The sequence below is a fragment of the Panthera uncia genome, chromosome C2 (assembly GCF_023721935.1).
Source record: "Panthera uncia isolate 11264 chromosome C2, Puncia_PCG_1.0, whole genome shotgun sequence".
Classification (NCBI taxonomy): Eukaryota; Metazoa; Chordata; class Mammalia; order Carnivora; family Felidae; genus Panthera; species Panthera uncia.
In genome coordinates this window covers 70285952-70300782 of record NC_064810.1, presented here as the reverse complement: position 1 = coordinate 70300782, position 14831 = coordinate 70285952, and the positions used below count along the sequence as shown (strand labels likewise).

The following is a 14831-nucleotide window of genomic DNA, read 5'->3' as shown; positions in this document are numbered from 1 at the left end:
CTGGCTGAAGTCGGACGCTTAACCGACTGCGCCACCCAGGCGCCCCTCAAAATATTTTTTAAAAATTGAACTAAACCTTTATTAGATGAGTTGTCATTGCCATCTTACCTATACAGCAGAATATATGGAATATAGCAAGAGTAGCTAGCAGGTAATTGCCCTAAGATAGGTAAACTGAAAAAGTACCAAGAAACAGGTCGTTAACATATGCAAACTCAGGAGTAAGATCTTCAGTCAATTAGAGTTAGCATTTACTAAAGAACTTGACTCTTAAATCACTTTGTCTACTTCTTGAAGAGTATAGTCATATTTGCCACTGATCTAGGTTAATGTCTTCCTTTTTTGTCAAGTACTTTTAGTTGTTGAAGTAGCCATGTAAAAATCACTTGACTAGAGAAGAAGCAATGTTTAAATAATCTCTTTGCAGGTACCAGCAACTTCAAGGTTTCTGCCAGTCCACTGTTGTATTCGCTTATTGAGAAGATGATGAAAGATGTGAGTGTATACCTAATTACAAAATCTGTAGCTTAATTTTCTCATCTAATTTACGTAAAGTGAAAAGCATTGATGTTTAAACAATCATCATAAATAACCAAGTACAGGAATTTAGAATAAATTCTATAGTTGCATTATTTAGGTCATGCTCTTAGCTTATTTGCTCTCAGTCTATTGAACTGTGTGAGGTGAAGGTAAACTGCCCACTGGGGGTTGTCTACAGAGTCCTAATGCTAAGGAAGCTTTAAAATTTTTTTTTTTAATGTTTATTTATTTTTGAGACAGAGAGAGACAGAGCATGAACGGGGGAGGGCCAGAGAGAGAGGGAGACACAGAATCTGAAGCAGGCTCCAGGCTCTGAGCTGCCAGCACAGAGCCTGACGCGGGGCTCGAACTCACGGACTGTGAGATCATGACCTGAGCCGAAGTCGGATGCTTAACCGACTGAGCCACCCAGGTGCAAGGAAGCTTTAAATGAACTTGAGAATGCCTAGCTGGCTCAGTTGGTAGAGCATGTGACCCTTGATCTCGGGATTGTGAGTTCAAGCCCCATGTTGGGTATGGCTTTAATTTTAAAAAATTAAAAATATGGGGCACCTGGGTGGCTCAGTTGGTTAAGCGACTGATTTCAGCTCAGGTCGTGATCTATCCACGTCAGACTCTGTGCTGACAGCTCAGAGCTTAGAGCCTGCTTCAGATTCTGTGTCTCCCTCTCTCTGCCCCTCCCCCCACTCGAGCTCTGTCTCTCTCTCAAAAATAAATATTTAAAAAAATTAATGAATTATACCTAATACTTAAATAAGAAGGCCAGATGAAATATTCACTGGGTAAAAACAAACATGCAAATGACCGTGGTTTTGCAATAGGAAGGAATAAGATTTGGCTAATGGGCTTAGAGGCCATATATTGGAATCATTAAAGATGGAGGAAACAAGGGTCAGAGAACTTGGCCTTGATCCTATGGGAAACTAGGAATCGCTATCTAGTTTCCAGCAAGGCAGTAATGTGCAGATTAGGCTGCAGTAGTATAAAATGTGCTAGAAGGAAAAAGCCAGAAATAAGGTAGGCATCGTGAAGGCTAGAAAGGGCTTTTAAAACTGTGCCACCTTTAAAATGGTTAAAGGAGGAAAACATTTTTTCTCTTGCTGTAACTAAAGGAACTGGCAGCATGAGTGTAGGAGGAATAACTTTAGAAATTGGAGATTGTTTTAGCTGTCTTAAATTTTTTTCAAGAAGAAACAATAAAGTTTTTTTTTATAACTGTTTACAGATCGAAGTATGTTTGTGACTAGCCTGAATGTGTGCAGAAAGATTCATTTTAGTGACAAATTAATTTTTCCTTTTATAGGTGAAACACCCAGTTACTGGGCAGTCTCTTTATCGGGACAGCAATTGGATCAACAAAGTGTAAGTTGAGAAAAGTGAATGAACAACTAGTAGAAAAGCAGAATCACCCAGGAGCCCCTGCTATGTTAGGTAGAGATCTAAACCTATCCTTGCAGTGAGCTTACCACCTATACAGTCAATTTAAGAATTTATTTGGGGATAGCGGTAGGGTTGCATGATAGCACAGGCTGTTCTTCAGAAAACCTAGAGACACATTCTTGCTTTCCTTGCAGTGAGAAATTTTCTTTGGATAATGCTGCTTTCCCTTTCCTTGCGTATTCTGGAATCCCAGCAGTTTCTTTCTGTTTTTGTGAGGTAAGTATGAAGAACTCTCAAGTTATATCTTAGCCCTTTCATCAGTTTTGAGACCAAATTTCCTAAAGTACTTGAAATGTTGTCAGAAGTTATACACCTGCAGTTATTACATGCTCCCTTATTATCAGTCTTAACGTGGAATTATTCTCAGCTTAATTAGCATTGGAATTTATTTGCTAAGCCATCTTCACTTAGGTATGATGAGTTTTAATAACAAGGCTACCTACTGGACAGTGTGGGTATAGACTATTTCCACCAAATAGAAAGTTCAGCTGGACATTGCTGTTCTTGATACCTGTCGAAATACGGTTCTAGACGTTTGTCCAAAGATGTTAATCTCCTAAACCAGGTACAAGGTTGTTATGACACAGAACTTTGAACTGACCAAGCTGTAGGAAAGCAAGATTGGCCTGTTTCAGGAGTCGTCGGAAGGCCCTGAAAGCCACAATGAGTAAACAAAATGATGAAGGCTTCTGCGCTGAAGCTGGAATTCCAGCCCTGTACTGGGCTTTCCCAGGGCTGAAGAGATCCTAGAGTTAATGTAGGAGGTCAGGGTGGAAGCTGTTGACTTTGGCATCAAATTATTGATGCTCTGGAGGCCAGGTCCTCACAAGACTTCTTATCACTGAGTGTTTTGGCCTGGAACTAGGAGGGGAAAGGTTTGGAGCTAGGGAGTGATGTAAGATCTGGATTCAGAGATTAACATAGGTGGAACTCCCTTGACCTTCTGCTAGAACAGCAGTATGGATGGCATTGAAATAGCTGGTCACAGTATCTATTTAGTACATTAGGAAGAACTGGATGTCAGGTGCTACCGTTTTGGTGGTTTATGGATGATTTCTTTTGACCTCCAGAAGGTTTCTTAAAAACTTCTTAGATGTCAAAAATCTAGCAGGTAATACAGAAGTGTATAGTCTGAAAGTAAATAATTGAGGTCAGATCAAAGGTTTGGCAGTGAAATTGTCACCAAGGACAAAGATAGGGAATAGAGTTGAAAAAGTAGTTACTTAAATTGTCTAATCAAGGTGGGGAGAAGTTGTGAGCATCAGACATGTTTGTTAGAAAGGTAACATGTATGAATGGATCGAGTGCTGAATCATTAGGAAGAAGGTAAATTCACATGTAAGCGTGATGCTTTATATCAAAAGCACACTTCATACATGCTCTCTTCTTTCCTTATTTAATGAACCAAACTTCCCAGAGAAGAAAACAAGGATACAACCTCAAGAAATTCGGCTAGAAATCTTTTCAGGGTCTATGATGTGATGGGACAAAGATTCTATAGAATCTAGAAGAAAGTAGTCATTCAAGGAGTAGGTCAGATTCAGAGGAAATAACAAGAGTGATATTAAAGTAGTGGATGTGAGATAAAATTGGAGTAGGTATGTATTAGAAGCAAGGGATGAATTGCAACTGTTATCACCTTGAAGGGAAAATGAATGTGAGGCTCCTACTCTTATGACCCTCCTGTGAGTACATTAACCTAGCTTTGTTTTTCAGGACACAGATTATCCTTATTTGGGTACTACCATGGATGTCTATGAGAAACTCATTCAGAAAGTTCCTCAGTTGAACAAAATGGCACGTGCAGCAGCAGAAGTAGCTGGTCAGCTTATAATGAAACTTACCTATGATCTTGAATTGAACCTGAACTATGAGATGTATAATGACAAAATACTTTCATTTGTGAGGGATGTGAGCCGATTCAGAGCAGACATAAAAGTAAGTACTAATTAAAATCAGGTTCTTGTTGCTGAAATATCAGGCAATTATGATGTTTAGCTATTCCTGAGAAAGGACATGATGGGTAGCCAAAGTACATTTTAAGGGAACTGATATATCATTTTTCTTAGATTTTTAACTCATTTGAAAGCTGAGAGGTTGTGGGTTATAAATCTAGGATATACCACACTAGGTATTTCAGAGTCTAGAACTATGTTAACTTTTGTTAAGGTATGTTAAGTTTTTGTAATTCCAAGCAACCTGTGAAGAGAATCCAGAGAATACAAAGATCTCAACCATGACTTTGAAACTATGAGTTTGGGCCATATATCATATATGCCTTTCAGGGATGTCACAGCTAGAGAGATAACACAGTCAGTAATTACAGTCCTACTTAGTGTTCATCCTACATGCCTAGTATTCAAATACTTGATAAAACCAAATTAATAATGGGGCACCTGGTTGACTCAGTTGGTAGAGTGTGTGCCTTGATCTCAGGGTAGTAAGTTCAAGCCTCACGTTGGGTGTAGAGATTACTTAAAAATAGAATCTTTTAAAAAATCAAATTAGTATTAATATGTGGCTTCTAACTGGTTTTATGGTACTAGAAGTCAATTTAACAGAGATCCCTTAAATGAAGCAAATCACTGATAAATCTTAATGATTATGGCTTTCTTGAAACTTGAAACTAATTGTAACTGATCAGAAAGTGGGAATTGTGAGACAAATCACTAGACTCTGAAGTTCACTGAACCAAAATGTTTTCAGATTTTCCCCCATAGGGAAATTGAACTGGAAACAATATACTACACAGGATTATATATTAAGTTAATTACGTTGGATTTCTCCAGGAGGACGGCTTCCTTATGAGACTAAGAGTGGAAAATTGTGCCATCTCTTGGGCTCAGATATGAGCATACTACTCTATAGAGCTTGGGGCCTCCTGGGCAAGGTGCCTAAGTCTACCATTCTCTGCATCTTGAGCTTGTCCACGAGCCACCCCCTTTTACCAGAACCAACTCCCTTGCTAGCACTAAATTAGAAAGGTATATAGTATAACATCCTTAGAAATACAACATCTACTAAAGAATGTAATGTCTCTCTGCTTCAGGAGATGGGTCTGAATCTACAGTGGCTGTATTCTGCTCGTGGAGACTTTTTCCGTGCCACCTCCAGACTGACAACAGATTATAGGAATGCTGAGAGAACAAACAGATTTATCATGAGGGACATCAATGACCGTATCATGAGAGTAAGTAAACTCCTAAAAATGGAAGAACTAAAGATTGTTAATTTTTAACTGGTGGGCCTTGCATTTCTAAAAAGCAGAGTAGTAACTCCAGGAGCCTAGCATCATTTGCTGCTTTAGAACTGAGCACAGATTTTTAACTCTTACTTATTAGCAAGATCTAGAACCAATATATCTACACTGGAAGTCCAAGAGACATTTGTCCCAGTATTAACCTTTTTTAAGTTTTAAGAAACATTTTTAAGAAGGAATCATTAATGATTTTTAGCTATCATTTTCTCTGTATTCCTGTTCTCTAATTCAGCCCTTAACTGCTTCTATCTTAATCTGCCTGGAAGAGGCAGAAGACTCGATTACAGTAGAAGCTTGTAAATTTTCCATGTATATGCTTCAACTAAAAAAACCAATATAATTAGAGTTCACTTTTACAAAAGGATTGATTGATTATAGTTTTAATGTTAGAAGGTAAGTAGCCTGGTTCTCCACATTGCTAAATTGGGGGAATTTTCACATTTCAAGTGAGAAAATGGCCGTTGTTTTACTGTGTCAGGCCCTTACACCAAAAGTCCCAGCACGGTGTAAGTTCTCATGTATGTTTTGTTTCCGTAGGTGGAATATCACTTCCTCTCACCCTATGTATCTCCGAGAGAGTCTCCTTTCCGACATATCTTTTGGGGCACTGGCTCTCACACTCTGTCAGCATTACTAGAGCATCTGAAGCTGCGCCAGGAAAATATCAGTGCTTTTAATGAAACACTGTTTAGAAACCAGTTGGCTCTAACAACTTGGACTATTCAAGGGGCTGCAAATGCCCTCTCTGGTGACATTTGGGACATTGACAATGAGCTTTAAATGTGGTACCCATAACTTATATGAGAACGGCAGGGTAGTGTGATTTTTAGACTTGTGCTGGTTGTGCTAAATTTTTAGTAGGACTACAAAACCTAATATTGTTAAAATTTTACCCAACCATCTTGGTACCACTAGATTTCTTTAGGCAGCAGCTTTTAATACAGGGTAGGTACCTGCACTTCAAGTTAAAGTGAATAACCACTTAAAAATGTTCATGATAGAATCTTTTCTCTGATTATCTCTAAAATTTTAAATGTGTTGTATGGTAACTGCCTCTTTCTTGTTAGAGTTATGACAGAGTCAGAACCAGTTACGTAAACTATTGCTCTAAATCCTAAGGACATGAACTGGTATCTTCTAAGTGGGAGGAGGGAGGTGGTGTCTCCTGGGGGCTGGAAGTGGTAGCTTAGTGGGATCCTCCACCTGCACTTGATGCTGGATAGGAGATACCAGGTTGTAAGACTTTATTCTCCAAATGAGATCTATGCCTTCCGTAAGGATTTAGCTGGTTTCCACATCCCTGAATGAAACAGTTAACTTTCAGAAGAGATGGGACTTGTTTTCTTGCCAGTGAGGTCTGAAACAGAGGTCCTTCCGCTGGATAAAGTGAGGTTCAACTGTTTATCACAGGAGTAAGGCCTTAATGTGTTAACCTCAAGATTATTTATGAAAAGAGGAGACCAGAAGCCAAAGACCTAGATTTTCTTTTCCTCTGCCCCTGCCCCATAAGCCTTTGTATTAGTTTTTTGTCGTCTTTGTGTTTCCCAAAGTATTTTGAAAGAAAACCAGCTTTAGGTGTTTAATTTCAAACTCAGTTTGTCAGACTTTAAAGAACACACTGCCAAATTTTGGCCAAAGTGTTAATTTTTTGGAAAAGCTTTCTATCATTTTGGCACTGAGATATTTATTGTTTATTTATCAGTGACAGAGTTCACTATAAATGGTGTTTTTTTTATAGAAGATAATTATCGGAAGCAGTGCCTTCCATAATTATGACAGTTATACTGTCGTTTTTTTTTTAATAAAAGCAGCATCTGCTAATAAAACCCAACAGATACTGGAAGTTTTGCATTTATGGTCAACACTTGAGGGTTTTAAAAAACGGCCACACGCCAAATAAAATTATAAAGCTAAATATTGGTGAAGAATTCAATTGAATTAGGAGTTGCTAATCAAGTTAGAATTTTAGTCAACCAGATAAAAATGGCAGTTCTTAAAGGGAAGGAATTGTGACCAAGTTATACATTAATGTCACTTAAAGGCTGTGATACTCATACATGTGAAATTTTACAGCTCAATTTATCCAAGGTGTAACTTTAATTCGAATTTTGCAAAATTTCCAGTACCTTTGTCACAAACCTAACTCACATTATCGGGAGCAGTGTCTTCCATAATGTATAAAGAACAAGGTAGTTTTTGCCTACCACAGTGTCTATATCGGAGACAGTGATCTCCATATGTTACACTAAGGGTGTACGTAATTATCGGGAACAGTGTTTCCCATAATTTTCTTCATGCAATGACATCTTCAAAGCTTGAAGATCGTTAGTATCTAACATGTATTCCCAGCTCCCTATAATTCTCTTTTAGTTTTAGTTGCAGAAACATTTTATGGTCATTAAACATTTGGTGGGTGAATTCAACCACCATAAAATAAAATTACTTCATTCGAGAGTCTTTGTTTTTAAACCTAATGTAGTGTTTTATTATATTTGTGGTTTCTCCAGGTCTTCTGTTTAGTGGGATGGTAGTCCACATTTACAATGTTTGCTGTTGACAAATGAATTTAACTTTATCCCCTTATTTGCATGTCATCTCCTGGAAACTTAGTTCACACAAGTTTGTATCCAGAATTGATCTTTTAGCTTAAATCAGGGGAAACTTGTATAGGAGACTCAGGGGGCTGGGGGAGTGAAATGTGTAGGGAAGCAAAGCTTGCAAAAGGATCCTTGATCATGTCTCCCTACCCGTTAGTATATGGTGGTTTTAAGTTAAACAGAGATGTGAACAAATAAGTTTGAAGCTACATGAGTAAAGACTTTATTTTCTAGTCCACCATCATTATAAACCTGATAATCAGTTGTTTGTTATAGGGTAGTTCACCCTAAGAAACTGCCACCTAAGAAAAAGTCCATAGACTTAATGTCCCTTACCGAAGTTAACATAGGTCTAGATTATTACAGCCTCACTGAATTGTTTCACTGCTCACGGTCTGTTTAGTCTTCACGGTGTTTTATCTTGAACTGGTGTTTAGTGTAGCTAAGTGGAAAGGTCATAGCTGGGATTCCTGGTTTGGGTATCATGCTTTACCACACTTGAATGAAAGCTCAGTAACTTCAAGACATACTATGAATATGGGCATACATTTACAGCAGTAGATCTCTTCAAATACCTCTTTTCTGTAGTGAGGATTGAGTTAGTTCTAATCAAAAAAGCCAGTAAGTGGTAAGAGGTGTAATATTCCTGAATGAAATGTGTATCTGACTAGTGACAACCTGCTGGACTTCAGATTTTGTCTGGTTATAGATATCAGGTGCATTTTGAAGGTAAAGGATAAATGAGCTCTATCATGATTCACTATTCTAGAACTTGCATGACCTTTACTGTGTTTCCTCTTTGAATGTTCTTGAAATTTTAGTTGGCTAAACATGGCTTATTAGACTTGCCAACCTACTGCTCATCGATATCTTTGTAAACAAATGATATGCCCTTATAATTGTGTCCAAACTGGTATGTGCAACAGTGTGGAAATTCTTTATCTGATTTAATAAAATGCTTGAACACGGAGTTGTCATTTTTTAAAAAATAGATTATATTGTTTTAGGGCATTTTTGGGTTCACAGCAAAATTGAGAGGAAAGTATAGAGTTCCCATATACTCTCTGCCTGCTCACCCGTGGCCCAGCTTCCCCCACTATCAGCATCTCCCAGCAGAGTAGTACACATGTTACAATTGAACATACATCGACATATCATTATCGCCGAAAGCCTATAGTTGACATTAAAGTCCACTCTCAGTGTTGTATATTTTGTGAGTTTGAACAAATCTATAATGAAACATATCCACCATTTACAATACAATACTGAATGGTTTTATTGTCTTGAAAGTCGTCTGTTCTGTGCCTCTTCATCTTCCTCTGCCTGATCTCTGGCAACCGCTGATTTTTTTAGTCCGTAGTTTTTGCCTTTTCCAGAATGTCACGTGGTTAGAATCATACAGTAGGCAGCCTCTTCAGATTGGCTTCTTTCACTTAGTAGTAATATGCACTTAAGGCTTGATAGCTCACTTTTTTAAAAGTTTATTTATTTTGAAAGAGTGTGCACACAAGATAGAGAATGAGTGGGGAAGGGGAAGAGAGACGGAGGGACAGAATCCTAAGCAGAATCCTAACCAAGCTCAAACTCACCAACAGATCACAACCTGAGCCTAGCAAGATCAAGAGTCAGATGCTTAACTGACTGAGCTACCCAGGTGCCCGATAGCTCACTTCTTTCTAGTGCTCAATTTTATTCCATTGTCTGGATGTAACTTAGTTTATTTATCCATTTATCTACTGAAGGACCTCTTCATTGCTCCCAAATTTTGGCAACTATAAATAAAGCTGCTCTAAACAGTTTTTACGTGGGCAGGTTTTTCAGTTCATTTGGGTAAAGACCAAGGAGTACAATTGCCGGATCATACGGAAATAGTATGCTTAGTTTTGTAAGAAATTTCCAAACTGTCTTCCAAAGTGGCTGTACGATGTGAATTCCTGTAGCAGTGAGTTCCTGTTGCTTCACATACTTGCCAGCATCTGGTGGTGTCCACTGTTTTGGATTTTGGCCATCCTAATAGGCGTGCGGTGATAATCTTGTTTTGATTTCCGTTTGTCCAATGACATGATGTTAAGCATCTTCGTATATGCTTATTTATCAGCGTATATCTTTGGTGAGGTGTCTGTTCAAATCTTTTGCCCCTTTTTCTATTGGGTTGTTCATTTTATTGTTGAGTTTTAAGAATTCCTTGTACATTTTGGATAACCATACCATCATTTGTCAGATATGTTTTGCAAATATTTTTTTCCCCAGTCTATGGTTTGTCTTCTCATTCTCTTGACAATGTCTTTTACAGAGCATGAGTTTATAAATTTTAATGAGTTCCAACTTAATTATTTCCTTTGTGAATCATGCTTTTGTCATTTTATCTAAGTCACTGCCAAACCCAGTGTCATCTAGATACTCTCCTGTGCTGCCTTTTAGTAGTTTTACAGTTTGGCATATTACATTCAGGTCTGTGATCCATTTTGAATTCAGTTTTGTAAAGGGTTTGTGGTCTGTATCTAGATTCATTTTTTTGCATATGGATGTCCAATTGGTCATGAGTTTTTGTTAAGAATACTCTAGTAAGACTCTCCCCTCTGAAAACATGAGCTAAGTAATTTTAAATGTCCTTAAAAAAAAAAAAATAAAAAAAAAAAAAAAAAGGGGCGCCTGGGTGGCTCAGTCGGTTAAGCGTCCGACTTCAGCTCAGGTCACGATCTCACGGTCTGTGAGTTCGAGCCCCGAGTCGGGCTCTGGGCTGATAGCTCAGAGCCTGGAGCCTGCTTCCGATTCTGTGTCTCCCTCTCTCTCTGCCCCTCCCCCGTTCATGTTCTCTCTCTGTCTCAAAAATAAATAAAAACGTTAAAAAAAAAATTTTTTTTTTAATAAAAAAATAAATGTCCTTGGGGCGCCTGGGTGGCGCAGTCGGTTAAGCGTCCGACTTCAGCCAGGTCACGATCTCGCGGTCTGTGAGTTCGAGCCCCACGTCAGGCTCTGGGCTGATGGCTCGGAGCCTGGAGCCTGTTTCCGATTCTGTGTCTCCCTCTCTCTCTGCCCCTCCCCAGTTCATGCTCTGTCTCTCTCTGTCCCAAAAATAAATAAAAAACGTTGAAAAAAAATTTTTTTAAAATAAATAAATAAATAAATAAATGTCCTTATAGCTACATTAGAAAACTAAAAAGAAATATGTGAAAATGTTCTATATTTAACTCCATATATCCAAAATACTGTCATTTCAACAGGTATGCATTAAAATTACTGCCAAGATATTTTATACTCCTTCAGAGTTAAGTCTTCAAAATCCATTGTACTTCTAGCACATCTCAATTTGGAATACCCGCATTTCAGGTGCTCAATAGCTACTTACGGTGAGTGGACACTGCTGCTGTATAGCAAAAGGCATAATTGGTAGGGCTTGCTTGCTTGCTTTTTTTTTTAATAGGCTTTCTGTGCAATTACCAAAACCATCATACGGTTTCATCTCATCACTACAAGTGCCAGCTGGGATCCTTCAGTATGATTGCAGGAATTGCAGCCCCTAGAATAGGGAGGCTTTTTAATTGCTTCACCTGTGTCCAAGCTTGCCCTTGTGAGAATTAGTAGCCACATGCATATCCTTGAGGAAGAAGCAAGACAGTAATGAAACTGCTTTGTTCTATAGAGGGGAAGTGCCTACATGAAAGATGGTGAGTGAGGAGACAGGCCTAAACAAATATATTTGAAGACATCTGTTTATTTATAAGATACACTTCCCTTGGAATATAATACATCAGAATGGCTTCCTTACGGCTACCAATGGGTTTACTGTTTTAGGTGATTCAGTCAGAGCCTTTACCATTTGCTACATCTAATGCATCTCACATGGATTTCTTTGATTAGTTAATACCTTTTTTGAAAATCTGTACATACTAATTAATGGTCAATGTACAGAACGGTCTGATTGAAAACTTTTTCTTCTTGTTTTTCACAATTTCTCCCTCTTTCCACAATCCCCAGTTTCCTGCGTATACTTTCAAAGTAGTCTCTGCATAAGTGAAAATGTCCATGAAACCTTGATAAAAGCACACACGGGAGGGTGGTTGTTGGTTCCACTATCACAATGGAAATCCCTGCAACCCAACCCTCCGACTGCTTACAGTGATAAACTGGTTAAAATAGAAAATATTCTCTCTCCCTGCCCCTCCCCACTCTCAAAAATAAATAAATAAAACTTAAAAAAAGAGAAGGGGAGGTGCCTGGGTGCCTAAGCATCAGACTCTCGATTTTAGCTCGGGTCATGATCTCACTGTGAGATTGAGCTCCATGGGCTCCACGCTGATAACGCAGAGCCTGATGGGGATTCTCTCTCTCCCTCTTTCTCTGCCCCTCCCTTGCTCCTGCACCTGGGCGCTCTCTCTCAAAAATAAAACTGGGGCACCTGGGTGGCTCAGTCGGTTGGGCATCCAACTTCAACTCAGGTTATGGTCTCAGAGTTCGTGAGTTTGAGCCCAGCGTCAGGCTCTGTGCTGACAGCTCAGAGCCTGGAACCTGCTTAGGATTCTGTGTCTCCCTCTCTCTCTACCCCTACCCCCCTCACACTGTCTCTCTCTCAAAAATAAACATTAAAAAATTTTTTAATAAACCTTTTTTAAAAATAGAAAAAAAAACAAGAAAACCACCCAGGGACTTTAAAAAGTAAATAAAAGCAAACAGACTGGAGGGTAGTAAAACCTGAAGTGTTTGGCAAGAACAAAAAGAAGAGACAAAAAACTAATAGAATAATGGTATTCCAGAGTCCAACCAAATCAATAAAATTACATTATTGATCTATTAACATTCTAATTAAAAGTCTGTTAGTGGGTTAGGGGGGGAAAAAGCTCATTCATATGCTGCCTATAAGAAACACTTTATTTTTATTTTTTAAGATAATTGTTTTTGGGAGAGCACAAGTGGGGGAGGGATAGAGAGAGGGGGACAGAGTATCTGAAACCGGCTTCATGCTGACAGGCTTGATGGCAGTGAACCTGATGTGGGGCTCAAACTCACGAACTGTGAGATCATGACCCGAGCCAAAGCCGGAATGAGTTTAAGGTTAAAAGATGGAAAAAAACAGAATAGGCAAATTAGCATAAGACTAGAGTGGCTATATAAATATCAGGTAAAACAGACTTCAATACAGAGATTATTACCATGGATAAAAATTAGGAACATTTCATAATGATAAAAGGAACAATTCATTAAAAAGATAGTACAAGTATAAATGTGTATGTGCCTAATAGCCTTAAAATATGTGAATAAAACGTTTAAAGAATTGAAGGAAGTAACTGACAATTTTGCCATAGTAGATTTTTTAAAAATTAAAAAAGAATTTTTTTTTAAATAGGCTCCATGCCGTATGTGGGGCTTGAACTCATGACTCTGAGATCAAGAGTCACATGCTCTGCTGACTGAGCCAGCCAGGCGCCCCACTGTAGTAAATTTTAAACACCCACTTAGTAGTTAATAGACAAATCAGGACAAAAGATTTGAACCACTTTATCAGCCACCTCAATCTACTTGACATTTATAGAATGCTACGTCCAACAACTGCAAAACACATTTTTTTAGGTACGCGTGGCATATGCGTCAAGATCCAATGTATTCTGGGCTGTAAAACAAGTGTCAATGGAAGTATTGAAATTATACATAGTATATTCTCTGACCACAGCGGAGCAAGAAATCAATGACAAGATATCCAGAAAAAGCCCAAAACATCAGGAAATTAAGCCACGTTTTTTAAAGTAATTGATGGGCCAAAGATGAAATCACAAGAGAAGTTAGACAAATTTGAACTTCATGATAATTACGATATAAAGTATGCGGATGCAGTAAAGCAGTAGAGATGCGCCGCTCACTACAGTAGCCACTAGCCACACATGATTAAATTTAAATTACTTAGAATTAAAGGTTCCAAATCCTGGGGCACCTGGGTGGCTCAGTCCATTGAATGTCTGACTTTGGCTCAGGTCATGATCTCGCAGTTTGTGAGTTTGAGCCCCACATCAGGCTTGCTGCTGTCAGCCTGTCAGTGCAGAGCCTACTTCAGATCCTCTGTACCCCTCTGCCCCTCCCCTATGTGCACTCTCAAAAAATAAAAACATTTTTTAAAAATCTAAAAAAAAGTTCAAATTCCTCAGATACACTGACCACATTTCAAGTGCCCAGTAGCTACACATGGCTAGTGGCTACTGTATCGGACAGCAGAAAATTGAATATTTCCATCACTGCAGAAAGTTCTATTAGTCATGGCTTAGAGGGAAACTTATGGTTTTAAATATATCAGAAAAGAAACCTTTAAAATCAATGACCTGTTTCCACCTTAACAAATTAGAGACAGAAAAGCAAGGTAAGCCCAAATGAAATAGGACAAAGGGAAATACTATACAGAGCAAAAATCAATAAAGTGGAAATCAGACAATAGATAACAAAGCCGAAATCTAATTCTTTGGAATGAAAAGCACAATTGAAAAACCCCTAGCTGGACTGATGAAGAAAAACATAGGGGTGTCTGAGTGGCTCGGATGAGCGTCTGACTCTTGATTTCAGCTCAGGTCATGATTCCAGGGTCATGAGACAGATCCACGTTGGGCTCTGTGCTGAGCGTGGAGGCTGTTTAAGGTTCTCTCCCTCTGCCCCTCTCCCCTGTTTGTGTGTTTTCCCTCTCTCTCTCAAATAAATAAATAAAAAACATATAAAACAATCACCAATGTCAGGAATGAAAAAGATTATCACCACAAGTCCTTTGGACATTAAAGGAGAATAACGGTATACCATGAGCAACTTTATGCCAGCAAAATTAGACCACTTACATGAAGTAGATACATTTATTTATTTATAATTCAACTTAACCAAAATTAACATAAGAAAAATCAGGAAATCTGAATGGCTCTGTATCAAAGAAATAAAATTTATCAAAACTTTCCAAAAAGGAAACTCTAGACTCAATTTCATTGGTGAATTCTACCAAACATTCAGGGAAGGAATACCACCCATCT

The 14831-nt window shown here is 38.5% G+C and overlaps 1 protein-coding gene across 1 annotated transcript in view; it reads left to right on the top strand.

Moving 5' to 3' along the window:
• The window catches only part of TFRC (transferrin receptor), a 58946-nt gene extending 50140 nt beyond the window's left edge, over window positions 1-8806 (top strand). The window contains exons 14-20 of the mRNA XM_049629183.1: window positions 300-325; window positions 395-495; window positions 1844-1902; window positions 2115-2196; window positions 3697-3918; window positions 5030-5170; window positions 5777-8806. Coding sequence (XP_049485140.1) covers window positions 300-325; window positions 395-495; window positions 1844-1902; window positions 2115-2196; window positions 3697-3918; window positions 5030-5170; window positions 5777-6019 — 874 coding nt within the window. The 3' untranslated portion in view covers window positions 6020-8806. The remainder of the gene's footprint in view (window positions 1-299; window positions 326-394; window positions 496-1843; window positions 1903-2114; window positions 2197-3696; window positions 3919-5029; window positions 5171-5776) is intronic.
• Window positions 8807-14831: the final 6025 nt, after the last annotated feature.